The following is a 17727-nucleotide window of genomic DNA, read 5'->3' as shown; positions in this document are numbered from 1 at the left end:
CACCATGCCCACTAAACCATCTCCCACAATGCCTCGTCCACACGTTCCTTGAATACCTCCAGTGAGGGTGACTCAACCACTTCCCTGGGCAGCTTATTCCAGTGCCTCACCACTCTCTCAGTAAAGAACTTTTTCCTAATATCCAGCCTGAACCTCCCCTGGCACAACTTGAGGCCATTTCCTCTAGTCCTGTCACTAGTCACTTGGGAGAAGAGACCAACACCCACCTCTCTGCAACCCCCTTTCAGGTAATTGTAGAGAGCGATGAGGTCTCCCCTCAGCCTCCTCTTCTCCAGACTGAACAACCCCAGTTCCCTCAGCCACTCCTCATCAGACTTGTGCTCCAGACCCCTCACCAGCTTCGTTGCCCTTCTCTGGACATGCTCCAGCACCTCAATGTCCTTCTTGTAGTGAGGGGCCCATCATGCCATCTTAATTCCACCTCATTCCATCTTAATAGAGCAGAAGCATTTCCAAGTCAAATTTATTTTCTATACAAAAGAGAACAGGGAAGAGTCCCATTTTTAGAGGTGCTTTGGAGCAAGGGCAGCCTCTTCAAAGACTGAATCATTGCCTTTTAGGGTGGTGGCTTGGGAGAAGGTAAACATTAGTGAGTATCACTGAGTAAGTTCATAAGCTTACCTTAACTAGAGTTCCAGAAACTGATCAGAAACTTGACTGACCCATACTGCTGCTGTTTCATTCACAATTAATTACATTATCATTCTACAAAAGGCTCTCTTTACCAAAGGATTTACATGCTATTAGACAAAGAGCACTTGCTAGATGGTTCAAGGAATCAGTTGTCACTGCTTCATACAATATTTTTTACCACTGGATTCTAACAATTTTATTGTTTAAGCTAAAAACGTAAGAGAGGAAATCGTTGTTTTAAAATGTATTTTCATCATACATTATACAGACATGTTTTCTTTTTAATCTACAGAAACTCCACCACAACCAGGAGTCTCCTACCAGAAGTGGCCTAGAGGCTTTCAATGCAATACCTGTAACAGCTAACATAAATTTCTATTCCTTGAATCTACATGAACTACCCCCTAATAAGGCTTATATGGGCCTCATTCAACTGTGTTAAAGAACCTAGATTTTTAAGTTTTTCTGGGAATGCTAGCTCAAAGCTGGCAACAGTGAGCAAGGTTATCTTTTTATTCCACTACTTTCTGTTGGGTAGCCCAGGATAGCATAAGAGTCTAATCAGACTAGTGGCATATAGTTCTTAATCCTCTTTCAAAAGTGACCTGCCCAAATTGTGAAATACACAGCACAGCCTATTACAGAAAGTCAGATGCAGAATCAGTGGCTTTATGACCCCACTCCAGAGCAGGAATGGCAAGTAAATCTCTACCACACCTTACTAGCATGGAGGTCATTTGTCAGTAGTTTGTAACTTACTACAGTGGAAAAGAAAACAGTACTGTCTGTTCCTCTAGAAGCTTAACTAACCTTCCAGCAGATATTTTTCAAGGCAAGCAGAGCTTTTAGATAGTATTTGTTTTATATTTTTGTGATAGAGTAGCAGCATATGGAATGTGACTTTTATTCGCATATGCGAGAAGAAAAATAAGCCAATACAGATTTAAACAAAAAAAAAAAAAACATGAAAAGAACTAAAAGGTAAACTAAAAGTTTGTTAGTAGTAAACCAGGTGATATTTTTCCCTCCTGTTCTCTAGAGTTCTATCCACAAAATGCATAGTAAATCCCGCAATCATAGTAAAATCTAGAAATCCTGGAAGGGTGGGGGGAGGCTCTTGCTCAGTATGAAGGAACTCTTTCTCCAAAGATGTATGTGCTTTAAATGCAAAGACAACCCTTAGAGTTGATGTTTCAGAGTCAAAGTTGAAAGGTGTTTTTATTTCATCACAGAAACCATTTTTCCTGCAGAAAATTTTATCATGTTTAATTCAGTTCACAGACACAGTTCTCTACTGATTTTCTTCTGCTTCTCCTATCCAATGTCATGGGTTTGTCTAAACAGCAGATCTCAAACCTGATATCAGGGTTCCTCTTTTCAGTAATTGTTTGGAGACTCCCTCTCCTCTCCCTACCACAAGTATCTGGCTATTGCCTCCCTTTCTCACCACTTATCTCCACAGTCAGAACAATGATCTGGGCTTACCACAGAATCCCACCAGTGGTTATCAGATAGATAGGCCTTGGCATGTGAACCTCTCCCAAACCCTGGCTTCGAACAGGAAGCGCCTTGCATCTTCTGTCAGAAGCCTCCCAGAGATCCCAGTCTCCAGTTCCCAGCCAGCAACTTTTTCTTTCTTCCCTCAGAGAAGCCAGAGCAGAGTTGCTTTTCTGCCTTTCCTTAGCTCAGTCAGGTTTTCAGGGAGGAGGCACCTGCTTTGAGAGCCATCACTTCATCCAAATTGTAGCCACATATCCTATGGGAAGGAAGGACACATGCACAGATGTGCAAAGTGATATGCCGAGGGCTTCGCACTTCCAATCTTATACCCCCGCATTCAGTTTGACAGCCACATAATGTAGTCCATAAACAGAACTTCCCCACTTCATGATTTTTAAAATACGAAAGATGTGAGAACCATCAGAAATTGATCTGGAGCAAGGTGTGCAAAAGATACCTAAAACAGGAGAGTTGAAACTAAGCCAGAAACATGTTTCTAATCATCTCAATCAATTTGGTACAAAGATCTGTTTATTACCCAACAATGTGACAGTGTATATACAAAGACAGCATGGAATGTGACATTTACAAGAAATTTCAGTACATCATGCACAGATACTATTGCAATGTTATTTTAATAGTTCCAGAATGTTAAGCTGAATAAATATTCCTTGCTTCAAAAAAATCATTTTTACTTTTACATAAAAATATATAATATTGCACTCTTTACAAGGCCAGCAATTTTGCATATTGATTTGTAACAAGTGGAATTCTACTTTATAAAAATAAGCCTTTGTGAGCAACACCCCAAACCAGGGAGCACAAAAGCACCCCAAACCCACAATATTTGTATTTTGCCTCTTAAATAAAGCACATCACTTCAACATGAGCCAGGAAGCTTTTCAGTCTGTATTTGGACCTTACATTAACATTTAGACAGTGGAAAACATGACTAAAGCCATCCCATGCAATGCTGCTACAATATACACAGTTTAAAATTCAATTCATACAGTATGCAGCTACTTGCGTAATTGAACCAAAGATCAACCTTTGTGTCATGGACTATGCGAATATTTTTCTCAAGCTTTTCTAGTCTGAAAAGTTCTTCAATCAGGAAGTTGCAAGAATTTCTGAAGACTGTTTGGAATTTTCAAAAGTGTAAAGATTGCTTGTGTGTACGTCACCTTCATCACAACATGACAATTTCATATAGAGTGTTTTGAAGGCAGATGAACCTTAAACATGAGTAGATATAGCAGTTCATCTATATGGCAATAGCAGAACATGTCAATGATGAAAAAGCAAACCAATTTAAAAGAAAAATGTAACTACGTGAGACTTGCGTAGCATTCGTATTTTAGCATTCGCATGACTAGCAGGCACTCATTCGTGGTGTCGGGTTTAGAGGTCTTCAAATCCATCAACTGAAATGTTAATTTTTGATCTGGCCTAAGAATTCAAATTTGTTAAGCCTTTCACAATGGAGGCTTATTTTTTCCTCAAAAAATAGCACCTAGAAATAAATAACATATTTGCACAGTGTATCTGTGTAAACTCTTCCAAATCATCTGATGCCTACGAACATTGATTATTCAAGCAGTTAGATTCAAACATTTTACAGTGTACTGAACTTCAATGACACTAGAACAGGAGCACATCTGTGCCTTCTTTAATAGTTTTTTTTTAGAGCTCTGGAAGATAAGCTGTATGTGTATATAATATATATTCTGCCACAGAATCACAATAGCTAGGTGTTAACAAAGTTAAGGGGTTAATGCTACATTAAAAAACAAAACCGAAATGTGATCTAACTATTGCTTCATGATGCCATGAGGTGTCTACCCATCACTAAGACAAATATTTTCTTTTTGTCCATTGTAAAGACTACTACACTAACAGAGAAGTTGGCAAAAATTGCAAATATAAAGATTACAGAAATTCAATTTTTAGCATTACAATACCAGAAGATGGTGCAAAAAGCACCTACTAAGTTCTTTGCTTCTCAAAAAAAGCAATTTTAAGTGATCTTGGATTTTTAAGTTTTGGGTTGCTTATCCCAGAGCTAACTATACCACGCTCAACTAATGAGATATACATATGCTGACATTTTAATAGATATTTACAGAACTTTGCGCTGCTGATATTTTACAACATAAAAGGGGGAATAAGCATTATCAATCAATTTTTAAAATACTTCTGTGCAAGAAGTGATTTTAAAATATACTATTATGCTTTTTATTGCAGCATTTTGACTTGTATGTTAGAGCATTTATGAGTCACTTTGCTGGCATTGGAGTATATGACCAGAGCTTCCTGGTGACCTTGATATGCTTCAAGTATATACATGCACATATGCAATTTTACACCATGTTAGACTGCTCTTTTTTCAAATCTATTCAGAGACATTCAAACTACTTCAAAATCCAGTTAAGAGATTCTATAATCTATTTTGGATTTAAAGTGCATCGGAGACATAAGTTAGCAGCAAAAATAGTCATCACCCAGCCGCATAGCTACTAAGGAATGAATAGAACATGGGTAACTTCAAGCGCTGCTGGTCCTTGCGACACCAAGCTATAACATTTCCATCACTATTAGCTGTGAACAAGTGATGACCATCACAGGAAAATGTAAGGCTGAAAAACAAGAAAACAATCTATTTTTGTATCAGATTTGGCTATTTAAAATGTTAGAAGACATTAAAAACCCTTAAAAGTATAGCCAACAAAGATTAGCTCTCAGGGGAAACCCAGCACATACATTAACATATTACTATGTTTGCATATACCTGCTTATTCACTTTTGTAACCAGATTGAACTAAAGCTTTGTTCAGCACTTCAACATGCCATGCAGTTTAGTACTCATTTCTTTGCAGCAAAGAAAGGGGTAGGATCAGTAGCAGCATCCTACTCTTTCCCTGGGCTGCCCTTTCTACTTCTGAAAGGAAGGCTTTTCAGTAACAGAACTCAGTGCCCTCTGAACTGACTTGCTGACAAATTCCATCAGATTTCATGGCACAGCATAGAACTTTTGTTCAGCCAGGCATTTATTGAGCTATAACAGTAGTAAAGCCCTTCAGTCATGCACAGGCAATGTTAGAGAACATGAAGGTCAGCATCCATTTTCTGTCTCATTTAAGCAGGAAACTTTAAATTATTAAATAGCTAGTAAATCACTATCATGAAGCTTTGTGAAATATGCTTCTTAAAGGAGGTAACAGACAGTAACTGCTATCGGACAATGTTTTTTGTTTCTAAAAAAATGGTGATTAGTGGTTTGGGTTTTAAATTATATTTCAGCAATGATAATTTTTTTCAGAGTAATTTGTTACTATGCTAACATTAAGATAAAATTTTGGCGTAACTGTAAGACCTCTGTGCAGGGTACTGTACCACTGGGGATATCAAAGACTCGATCCTTTGACTGTGTTCTGAAAACACTTTGGCATGAGAATAATTCTGCTTATATAAATCAAGGGGACTCAAGAGAAAATTACACAAGCACTCTGAAATGGCAGCTTCCAGGCTCCTCTGTTTCCTTTACTCCCTTCTCCATTTCCCTCCAGAAAAAAATGGTCAGGATGGTCAAGGAAAATGCAGTGTTTTCATTTATTTCTGAGGGAAAAAAAAATCTGTCTATTGAAGTTTGACAAAGTTAAGATTATCTCATGATTTTTACACAGATTCTGGGGAAAAAATATATTAAACTTAAGAATAAGAGTAGTAGCTATTGTTCAGTTCTCAAGGGAATCCTGCTAATTTCTATCTGCCAGCAGCAGAACCTAGTTATTACTATCATTACAAATACAGTACTCTTGTGCTCATTTTGCTTTCATGAATAATTAGTAGGATTGCATTGCTCGTTTTAGACATGGGTGTTTACCTCCTGTCCTCATGTCAAATCCACATTCAACACTTAAGGCTATTGTTGTGGGTTTTTTTTTTCCCCAAAGAGAAAAATCCATTTATTGTATACTTAAGATCTTTTTACCTTACAATAGGTTTGGCTGACTTCGAAAATGTTATTTCTCGTACTGGCTTCAAGTCCCATGTACTCCACAGTCTGAAAGAAAGAGTAATTTTTCCTCACATTTAATTTTACAAATATTTCAATGATAAACATAACCTATTTAGCAACTACTAAGACTGGAAACTGAATAACAGTTTGTCCACATTCTTTAAAGCCAAATATCAGCATGATGTTTGGCTACATGCTCTCAAACTGTGAGCCTAGGTTATAAAGCATTTTAATAAATAAAAGTTTCAAATGCCTACCTTACAACTCCATTTTCAAGCCCCCCTGCAATCACGTTGACAGACACTCCTTCAGGCTGGTTAGAGAAAGCAACAGAGCAAATACTTTCCCTGCAGTGTACATGTCCCACGAGATCACCATTAACTGTCCAAAGTCTCAAATCACTACCCCCTCCAACTGCAACAGAACATAGCATGGCAGTATTAAAAAAATAAATCTAGACTATAGCTAGGGCTAGGCAACAGAATCTTTAAGTGTTCAAGAATTCAGCTTCTTGAAAGATCAGAAGGTTCAAATGACTGAGTGATGTGCGCTGCAGTAAACAATTAACTTTTCTCTCCTTTTGTGACAGGGAGGATGCAAACCATGAAGCCACTGCAGTGATGTAGAAGACATCACATTTATAGTACACTGTACTTACAAAATGCTATATGAATTTACTTTTAATGACGAATTTTCGTAGGGAAGCACTAAGAGGGAATTCATACTATCTACTTTAAATAGCTAGTTCTTGTAGCCTGGCTTGCATTTTAAGCAAAATACTTAAAAGTAGCAAGCACAATTATCTTACCTGGTTATCTGGGATTATTTGATTCTATGAAGGAACTAATAACCCAGCTACTGCTTTGTCTTAAGAGAGATTGAAACTCATGTCCCTTACCAATTAAAGAAGAATACAATCTTTTCCAGAAAAAAAATTGGTTTGTGAGCTACAGAAATGGAGTTGAAAGTCTCCACATCAGTTTAAAACCTAAATACTAGGTTTCTGAAACTGTCAGAATAATTTCCTCTTGCCCTTTAATACTAGAGACTGTGCTATTTTGTCTCTTTTTTTCAAGTCTCTTCTTATAAAGAAATTAAGCTGTTAGCTTTTGTATCTATCTCTACATTTTGCTCAAACACCTGCCTAATAATTTCCAGAAAAATGTTTATGTTGCTATGTGAGAAGAGCAGCACTCCTATTTGATCAAATGCATCCTCAGATGATAAATACACACTCAGTAACTAATATAATTAGTCTCATGATTTATTTGGTCTGCAAGTCAAGACAGCTTTCTTGGCTGCCTAATATACCTGAATCACAAACTGTTGCAATATCACCGGTTGTTTCGCTAGCTGAAACTGCAGTCACAGGACTCTTGTGTCCAGCCAGACTCTGGACATAGCACAGCCTAAAGAAAATAAAAAGAACAAGCCTAAAGTTCAGACTCAAACACAGAAAAGGTTCTTTGAGGAAAATATTTAAGAGTTATATTAATTCCAGTCAACATTTTGCATGATGATGGTATTTTTCATATTCATTTTAGAATTCCAACACCCTTCATGATAAAAAACAGAAGGTTTTGACTTATCCTGAAGATATACAAGGAACAAATTCAGTTAACTTTAAAAGGGTAAAGATACCCAAAAGCTGGAAAACAGATATTTAAAAGAAAGCCATTGGAAAAAGTTACATATACATTTGTACCTGTTTAAATCCCATATGATGCAGGTTCCATCTTTGCTGACACTTATCATTATACTGTATGGTTTGCACACAAACAAGCTTGTTATTTCTGCTGTGTGACCATACAGATGGACTTGCGACTCCATTTCTATCTCTGAAGGCTGAAAAACAGCAAGATAAAATGTGAACTCATGAAAGAAAATGAATGTCTTTTTTCTGAAAAGGATAAGCCTAGGAACAAGTTTAATTCTTAGATTTCAAAAATTGGTTCCCATTGCTTTTCATGTCATCAGTTTAGCAATGTTGTTAATGCTTTATTATGTTAAATGCTTAATGATATGTATAGCTTATCACATTATAAATGTTCAACTTTTTGCTTCCAGTGCTTTAGTTTAAGCAAACATTTTGATGTAGTCCAATGAATCAAAACGAAGAACCATGGTACTACTTTTGTCTCAATTACACACTTGGAAATCAGCTGATTTGTTTTCTGCAAGACTGCTATTTCCACATGACAGCAATATGACAGTCCTCAATATTTTAGCATCGAGAGGAAGCACTTGGAAACACAGAAGAAAAACCCAGCTCAGCAGCTACCACTCTGTGTACAGTAAATTACTGGGAATTCCTCAAGTTGGTGCCAAGTCCTTCAGTGAAATCAAGTTGGAAAAACATGCAGGAAGTCAAGTTTAAATATAGAAACTGCTAGATAAAAATTAAAGCAGCAAATTTAACACCAAATAACACTTCTTATTCAAGTTATATCATTTGAAATGATTCAGACTTCCTGAAAACTGGTTAAGTCGAAGGAGCTGCTTAATTAGAATACTAATGCTTTAATTAAGACAACTTGCTATATAGAGATTAGAATAATCTTTGCAAGAGAAAGGAACTTTTTCTGCTTGTTTCCCCACATGTGTCAGAGCACATTGTCTGCATTTTTGTATGAGGGTACAGGATGCATATAGCAGGTCTACAAAAAGCTTGAAAGTAGAAATAGACAGGATAAAAATATACATATGCTTAACTCAGTTTATAGAAAATTTACATGTCTTTCTGCACTAAAAGGGACAATATAATCTGTGTAATATTGGAAAAGTCAATACACTTTTTGATAACAGGAAGACCTACTATTTTGCTCTTGCTACTGAGCATCTCATTTGAGTAAGACACACTTATGAAAGTATCCAGTTATTCTCAGAACAGTGTGGTATCTCACATACGCAGATCCTTCTTTAATCCCTGCTCAGTTTAGAGAAAAAAACAACACCAAATTTTTCCATAACAGCAACAATCAAGACTTCTGATTTTCTGAAGAACAACTGATTTTGATAACCTTTTTACTGTGCTCCTCTTATCTCCTTTAAGTGTTTGCTGTTGATCTGCATTTCAACACCTGAACTAAAAGTAGGATTCACCTTCAGCAGCTTCTCTTTGTAGCGCTAATAGCAATGGTTTATTGATTCTTCACTGGGTTATTGTAATAATATTGTAATGAGACAAGCTGGAATTTTAGCACCAAGTTATGAAATAATTACGTCATGCCTAAAATACCATCCCCTTTTTACTTCCCACTTAACTTTTAGACGATAACCACTAAACAGTATCTAGATGTGGAAAAACATGCAGGTATGTATCTACCTTTAAATAGCAGTTCTTTCTGTTAGTTACACCAAATGATCGCCTACAGCACTTGGGTGGAGAATTTAAATGACCACTGTCCAGTTTTACTCAGATTATTGAAGTGCGCTCTTTCTGTTTGCAAGACAACTCTAATAGTCACCAAGTGAAGGCTGGAGTAATTTGTACAATCAGAAAACCTTGGCTGAGGTTTTCATGAAGGTATGACTTACTGTCAAGATAGATCACAGTTTCAAAGCAGTACTTCATTGGGTTTTTTGTATTAGTTTTAAACAAAGGCCAAGGAAAACAGAGCATCTGAAGTACAACATTGACGTATTTTTGAATTCTGACAGCATGCCTTTCAGTTCCCATATCCAATTAACCATATGGTACCTGTTTTACGCCTATGCATTGAACTTACATAAATGTGAAACAGGGCAAAATATTCATGTTTCAAGTACTGCATAACAGACTGTTCACTTTATCACCGAACAGCTGACAAGATGCATACAGAACAGATGCTAGGAAGCACATTTGCATTCCCTGCAGCCCTGACCTGGGTAACTGACTCAACAGGAGCTACAAAATTGGCACAAGGTCAGTCTGCTTGAGGCATGTAAAACTGTCAGTGCTGAGAAATTCAGCAAAGATAGTCTCAAAGACAACATCTGTGCAGCTGAACAAAAATCACTTGTTTCTAGGAAATGCAGAGAACTTAAGAATCATAACCACACTGCTAGAGTTTCTTTTTAGCATTGCAGAAGGCAAGTATATTGAATTTCTATTTTAGTACCTCAAAAAATTTTAACTAGGATCCAAGTCACAGCACAAGTTTTTTACAAGCTCACTGTTCTGGTGAGCAGTTAAGGTGCCTGACTTAAGATCCAACTGACTGAAGCTTGCAGGCTTCAAGCTCTACTTCATTTTTTTTTTTAAACTCAAAGTGCTGCTGAGCTCAGGAAGTCTGAGTGGCAGATCACCAGAAACTGGAAGAAAGCCAAGAAAGAAATCACTGTATGTTTGTGCTCTTCCCAGTCTAAGCATCTGCTGTTTGCCACTGTTGAAAACAGGGAACTGGGTAGACATAGCAGATCATACCAAGGTTCCCTCTAGCCCATGCTAATGTAGTGATTCAAGAGCATCAAGAGTACAATACTACAAATGTGTTTGCCAATACTTGTATCTAGCTAAATTTGAGAAATCAGTTTAGTTTAGTGGTTGCTATGGGTAATCCTGTAGACACACCTGAAATGACCTGTCAAGAAAGTTGCAAACTCTTTGCTAAAACTATGAAGAGTAGAAGTTACTGCTGGGGAAAGTCATACAGAAGCTCAGAAACTCAGTCTGAACCAGAAGATGAATTATGAATTTCGAGTTCTGTTTGTGTTTTCATACCATGCTATTACCACATAGTATCAGGGCGATTTCTACTAGTATCTCAGCATCTTCCACTAATGCATTAAGTAATGCAAGTTACTTTTCTCCCTTCCCTCCTCACAGCTTTTCCCCTTGGGGAATATGACAAATGGAACTTACCGTATTGCTGGTGAATCTGTTCATATATGCTGTGATGACACCAGATTTACTACCTGTGAACAGCTGACAACTGTCTGGCACCCAAGCACAACTTGTTACCTTGGAAAGACAAAACAAAGCCAGAAAAAATGAGAACAGAAACTACTCTAACTGCTATTTTCATTATGCCATAGCATTTGATCAGACTGATTCTTTATTGGTTAGCCTAAGAAAAGCTAAAGCAATCCGAGAGTTAAAATATACCTGCTCTAGGTCATATTTGCTATTACTTCAGAAACAAAGTAAAGAGGGAAATTCTGTGTAGCCCAGCATTCACAGCCAAAGAGCAGTGAACTACTGCAGACTTCTAGATCTACAGCCACATCGTCAGCCAAAATCTCAACCACTGGAGCGTAACAGAGATTACGCAGTGTTCCCTAACAATCTTTTAAGACAATCCTTTTTAGAGGAATCCTAAACTACAGTGGAGTTCTGCTTCTAATGTGAGGCATCTGTAATTTTTTCCTCTATTAATTTTTCTTGGCCCAGAGTATAAGCTTTTTAAATCCACACCAATATTCCATAAGAGGGAAAAGCTACAAAAATCAAATGCATTCAGAAGGTATCTTTACCTAGCACAGAAACACATCCAAGACCAAGATACACTGGAACAATGAGGGACCCGTTCCAAAGGAGAATCAAACAGATTAAAACCAGTTGCGTCTGGATGCTCACCTCCAAGAAAAATGAAAGCAAGAGTATCTACTGCCAAGTCAGGCCACCACTTAAAGCAGCAATATTAAATTGAAGACCAAGAGACTGATTTTTTTTTTTTACCTGATGGAACTGTGAACTCTGTATAAAATTTACTGGAGGTTCACTTTGCTTGCTTTTCAGTCGTAAAATGTTATCGGCATATCCCCAGCTCAGGATAGCTGACCACTGAATATCAGTACTATGCATGCTTCTCACACCTGAAGGAAGGCATATAATATTGTGTCACATATGCAACCAAAGAGCTGATCACTCTGACAGTCAACAATAAAAATCTCAGGTCCGTGTTTTATCACAAGCTAGAATATAAAAAACCCCAAAGTTTCAAAATAAAATATTTTCTGTTAGGCTATGGCTTAATCTGTAATGTACCATAAACAGTTTTCAGAGACTACGTAAACTTCCAGTGTTTTCCAAAGACAGTTTGCAACCTCAACAAAGCTTTTTTTCAGAAATGTTACATCTATTGGGAGTGGAGAAAAGGGGAAGAGGCTGACAACACTTCCCAGCTAAAGAAGCGATTGTTCATAACTTCAAGGAGAATGGTACTTATTTTTGTTGACTAAATGTGAAGCCATTTGTTTTTAAAAAACCTTCACTAGCACATTACAAAGAAAACAACAGTATGAGAACCTGTTTGTACATTATCAATAAGAATTCCTCTGAGAAGTTTATCTGAAAGCAGAAGATCCTTCACCTCTGCTTTTTACTGATAACTCTCCTCATTCTCTGCCTCTAAAAACTATTCCTTTAATTCTCCTTTCTGTTGCCACATGTTCTTTTCACCTGTTCTTCACTTCTTGGACTGAATCTGCTGGCAAGTCCTCGTGCTTCAGTCTCTTTAATGAAAAAATCAACTTAATTATAGGATGCCTCTATGTAGTTTTGAAAATTACAAGTAAAATCCACCCTCTAGGAAAGACAGCACACATATGGAAACTGTTACTGGATTTCTAAACCAGTCTTTGGCAAAAGAGACTAAATTTGGGAAGTTTGCTGGAGAATAATAGTAGCATTAAATTATTTATGGCTCATTTTCACATATATTGTGCATGTAGAGAATAAGCATAAATTCATACCTTGCTCCTTGCTATATATCATCAAGAGGCAAAACTTGCGAGACAAACCACAGATAGCTTTAGTTGGCAAAGCCTGGAGAGAGCCAAACCTTTCTCCATGTGGTTGGCTAAAGCAGACAACAGGATCTGGAGCACTTGGGGAACCAACATATTCTCCCCACTTCAAGCCTTTTATCCATGGTAATGGACTCTAAAACAAGCACATATAAGATTCAAATTAAAAGGTGGCAAAAAGTTTTCATAAAAATATTATTTCTTCAGTAAGGGAGAATCATTCATATCACATTCCCGTAAGCAATCACATGGTAAGCACTGCTAAAGTATTCTAAAAATACTAGAAAGACAAGTACAAAGCACTGTAGTATCATCAGCTCAACTATTAGTTTTAAGGGAGTTCTCCCACTTCTTTAAGGGCTGAAACTGCCCTTAATCAAGATAGTTCAGTGAAAAATACCAATTTCTTTAAATGCAAGGATTCAGCTTCTCACTGGACTTTAGGGAAAACAAGTGTTTGAAGTGAAGAAAGTTGAACTGTCCTACAGACAATGAAAAAGTTGAGGATGGAAGAAACCACAGTACATGTTTACCTACTATAGCTTTGCACACAGATTCCAGAATTAATCACTAAAAGTATAAAACTGGTTAAGTGAACTGCTTTCCAACACCTGTTTGCTATAACCAAGATAAATTCAGATCTTAGTTTGACACAAAATATATCACAAATGCATGAAAATAATTTTCGCTATCACTTTACTGATTTTGTATATTTTCTTTACAGTACAGTATGGGCAGTAAGTTACAGTTTTAGGAAACAAACCATAAACATAAGGGTACAATAATTACAGCATACAAATATTAAACCATCTTGAAAATCAAAATTACATACTGGATATACTATTTCTTTAGTGTGTTCTCTGGTTTCTCTGAAAGCAAACTGCACCAGTAATCCCATGGCAGCAGGAAGTTCTCCTTCCATGATAAGCCTGGATCCAGGTCTGCTAACATGTGCTGCATGGAACAGCTGGCGAGGTGTTTGCCCATATGTTTTGATCATTGTTTCAAGGGCTCTTCTCTGAACAGGATCCTCAACAGCAGAAACATCCATCCCAAAATAGGTCTAGAGAGAAAAAAATGGGAGCGGCAAGAATAAGCTTGTCCAGTTTGTCTTTGGGGAAGATTTCTCAACACATGCACACAAATTTAGAGGCAGACTCTTCAGGTGTTTGGTTAAGACTTGGACCAGAAGCCATCCCACAATGGCTGTGCTGACTGAAGAGCCACAGAGAACAGTAACCTTTTCACTACTTCTTTATTGGACATAACTACAACTTTAAGACTTACCATGAGCTGCTCCTACATGTATTCCATGACTAATTTCTGTCAGAGAGGTTTTCTTAGCAGACCTTTACTAATCTGTGCAAAACCAGAAGGGTTGCTGATAAACAAAAAATTGAAAAAAGTTTGTTTTCTGTACCTCTTCAATTAAAAGTATTAAAGCTCTGGTCTGGGGCAGGGAGAGAGCAAGAACCTTCATATTTCACAACAGCAGAAATTCTTTCCTTTTTCTACTTGTCTTTTTCATGTCTCTTTAATTGTATACCATGTACTTTTCTTTAGTCACATGGACAAAGGCCTTGACTTTTCACTTTAAAAAAACAATGAACACACTCACACAAACTTAATACTTGAAATTGAAGGTAATAACTAAATCAATACTCAAGCAGGAAAAAAAGGAAAAAGGAAAGCATTTGGATGGTTACTTGAAAGGAAAAAGCCACCACTGCCAAACACTACTGTTTTATTAGCTATTCCAGCTATAGAATAACACTAAACACACGGAACATTTGAATGCATTTGAAACCAGGACTGCCTGGCTGAGCAAACCTTGTGATAGTAAGGATTGAAGCTAAAAGAATACAATCTGAGATAGTAAGGATTGAAGCTAAAAGAATACAATCTGAGATATCCTTGTTACAATTAAGCAGTGAAACTCTGGAATTCTTTACATTAAGTGAAGACTTAATTGAAATCAAATTTACTGGAGGCGAAAGCGGTCACTAGAGGGACAAAACACAAGATGTATATGAAGCGAAGAACACAAATAATGAGCTCAGGACAAACAACTATTTTAATCGTATCAAAAGCTGCAGCACAATCTACCTAAATGAAAGGCTTCTTTTGAATGAGATGGAACAGGTACACACAAACACAATACCTGCATACCACTGCAAACAACTATCCAGAAAGTCTAAACCCCATACCTGATCATCCCCCATGCCCATCTCAAGGCAAGAAAGACGAACACAAATCACAAAGTCTCACAACAGTCCCTGGGATCTTATCAGTTCTGCACTGAAATGGTTAAACCCTTTTCTTATTCTTCAGCACTTCATGAGCAAGAGATCTTGCTTCATGCTGGATGTTTTCCAAGCAAGTCAGGCCGAACTTTCCCCCATTAAGTTAAGTACAATGAACAAACACACTGCTTAACAAATACTTACTGCAGGATGAAAGACATTAATAGCCTGAACAGAGGCCTTGCCTTTTTGCTTATAACCAAACACCAAGTCAATCCAGTGACAGATTGTCTGGGAAACATGGTCAGACTCCAAAGCCTGACGATGAATCAAGATGAATAGACGAGGATCGTTACGAGCCCAAGGTGGAAGATTGACATGATTAACTCTGTCACCATTTTGACGTACTCCGAAATCAAAACCTAGAAACAGGGGAGTAAACGTTCCAACGTTTTAGTTTACAGTAACTTCAAAAAGGTCTTTATAGGGTTCTATGAAAGCTAACCATTAAGCACAGTGATTGCTGATCAACAAAGCAGCACCATTAACAAGTCACCCCCCAAACACATTCAAGCTGTACATACTCATTCAAATGGAAAAATCAGACAACAGGAAACTCCCTTGCACCTCTGACATAATTATGAAAAAACTTCCCTTAAGTTCTACATAACAGCTTTTGTAGCATATCCTGCAAATTCGTGCCAGATTTCTCCCATATGTCTACTGCTTAGCATGTTCAGTCAAGGGGTATAAATGTCCTCAGTTTCAACCCATAGGATCAACTGTACAGCTATTTTGGGTATACAGTTTTGGTATCCTCTTAGTATACCTTCTCTGTTAACCAGAAAGTCGGGAAGGTAGAAGAATTCTGGGATAAGCTCCTTTACGTCAGTCATTGATTCATATGAAGACAGTCGCCAGGTTGTATTGGTAGAGTGAAAAGTTCTGTCTGGGATGTCAAAACTTTGATCTGTAAAGAAATCCAAGCTGAATTTGTTACATCAGTGATGGACAAGTTAACAATTGCACATCTGCAGCTTCAGCAGTTAACTGCTCTCCAGTTAGAAGAATTCTAAATGTTCTCAGCTATTTCAATTACCATGTGTTACACATGGACTGCAAGTCAAATATAGGTCAGCTTTTTACTCTACATACACTAAGGTATAAATATAAGATGTACAGCTTTATGGTCTAGTTTGATACTTTCAGAATGGATCTATTGTGAAAGCATACCAGATTGAAGTTTACTGAACTCAGCTATTTGGAATTGATAAACCATGCTAAACAGAGTAACATATAGCATTCCTGGGTCATTGGGACAAGGCCCAGATGTGAAAGGCAAGTGCAAGCAAAAGTAACCTTACCTTGATAGGCTAAAAACATTTTAGTAAAAGGTGGCAGCCTAACTAGGAAATGAAGCACGGTTCCACTGTTGGAATAATGAGATCCATAGTGATACGGTTGTACAGGAGGCATTGGATCATCTTCTCGTGCTCCTTTACGGTACTCTTCTTCCAAATACTAGAAAAGTAGTAGGAAAAAAAAATCCACCAGCCTCCTACTTAGACTGCATTCCAGTAATAAAAATAAGAGCTTGCCTAAGTTGTTTAGGAATGAAACTTAACTTTTTGAGGAATATATATTTAAAAGTGATTTGGAATCAAATACATTTTAAGTGTCTAAAGACATGATCACTTTTACAATCTAGTTAGGTACCAGTGTCTTAAGCCAATTTAAATGACCTGTTTTCTGTTATTTATTACTTTTGCCTTCCCCCTCCCCCCTTGTTTTCTAACACTGCAGAGTCATTATACAGACTTTTCAATACTAAAAGGAAGAAACAATATTTGCAAATAATACACTAGACCATGATAGTATAGATGTAAGTGAAGGTCCAGCTGCAGATGCTTTCCACCCCCAGCATGTTGTTTCCTACATTCTTTAAAACATTCTAAAGAGCAAAAATCAAAAGAGCACTGTAACCATAGTAGGGCATGTTAAAATCAGAGTACTTGAGGACAAACAGCTTTTCTGCTATCAAACAGAAAGAATAGCCACAAGTTCCACTGAAATAATTTCAAACAAACAGCAATAAGTTATCTTCCTGATATGTAGGAATCTTTAAATATCTGTACGTTCATATGTAAGACGACATCAATTTAACCTCAGCAGTACCACATGAAAAGACTAAATTGATTTATGATTTCAGGTACAGGAACAAACAGAGGTTCCAAGCATGTTATAAAACAATTCCCAGGAAATGTAGCATATTGGAAATGAGAATTCCATAGACATAGAATACTGGATTTGAGGTTTCTTTTCCCCCCATCAATATATGTTAAAAAATTAAAGCCTCCATATCATTTATACACAGGAAAAAGGCAAGAAGCAAAAAGTTAACCAAATTACCTTATAAGTATCCACATAACGATCCTCTTTTTCTTTAGACTGCACAGCTATTGGTTTGACCAGATTTCTGTAACAGAAGTAGTACTGATATCTTGTCATTTTTATAAAGATGTTGATTCACACCATTTAATAATGCATTATTAAGAATAACACCTTTAGTATCATGAAAAGGAC

General features: G+C 37.1%; 1 protein-coding gene across 2 annotated transcripts in view; it reads right to left on the bottom strand.

Annotated features, from left to right (window-relative positions):
* Positions 1-4122: 4122 nt before the first annotated feature.
* LYST (lysosomal trafficking regulator) overlaps positions 4123-17727 on the bottom strand; it is a 65324-nt gene continuing 51719 nt past the window's right edge. For both annotated transcript variants that reach the window (XM_009810638.2, XM_009810637.2), the window contains exons 39-51: positions 17554-17620; positions 16509-16665; positions 15974-16114; positions 15349-15566; positions 13734-13964; positions 12848-13037; positions 11832-11968; positions 11016-11114; positions 7878-8017; positions 7484-7581; positions 6430-6586; positions 6146-6217; positions 4123-4790 (exon numbers count right to left, since the gene is read on the bottom strand). In XM_009810638.2, coding sequence (XP_009808940.2) covers positions 4652-4790; positions 6146-6217; positions 6430-6586; positions 7484-7581; positions 7878-8017; positions 11016-11114; positions 11832-11968; positions 12848-13037; positions 13734-13964; positions 15349-15566; positions 15974-16114; positions 16509-16665; positions 17554-17620 — 1846 coding nt within the window. In that variant the 3' untranslated portion in view covers positions 4123-4651. The remainder of the gene's footprint in view (positions 4791-6145; positions 6218-6429; positions 6587-7483; positions 7582-7877; positions 8018-11015; positions 11115-11831; positions 11969-12847; positions 13038-13733; positions 13965-15348; positions 15567-15973; positions 16115-16508; positions 16666-17553; positions 17621-17727) is intronic.

The sequence above is a fragment of the Gavia stellata genome, chromosome 2 (genome assembly GCF_030936135.1).
Source record: "Gavia stellata isolate bGavSte3 chromosome 2, bGavSte3.hap2, whole genome shotgun sequence".
NCBI classification, from domain to species: Eukaryota; Metazoa; Chordata; class Aves; order Gaviiformes; family Gaviidae; genus Gavia; species Gavia stellata.
This window is presented reverse-complemented; position numbering and strand designations above follow the sequence as displayed.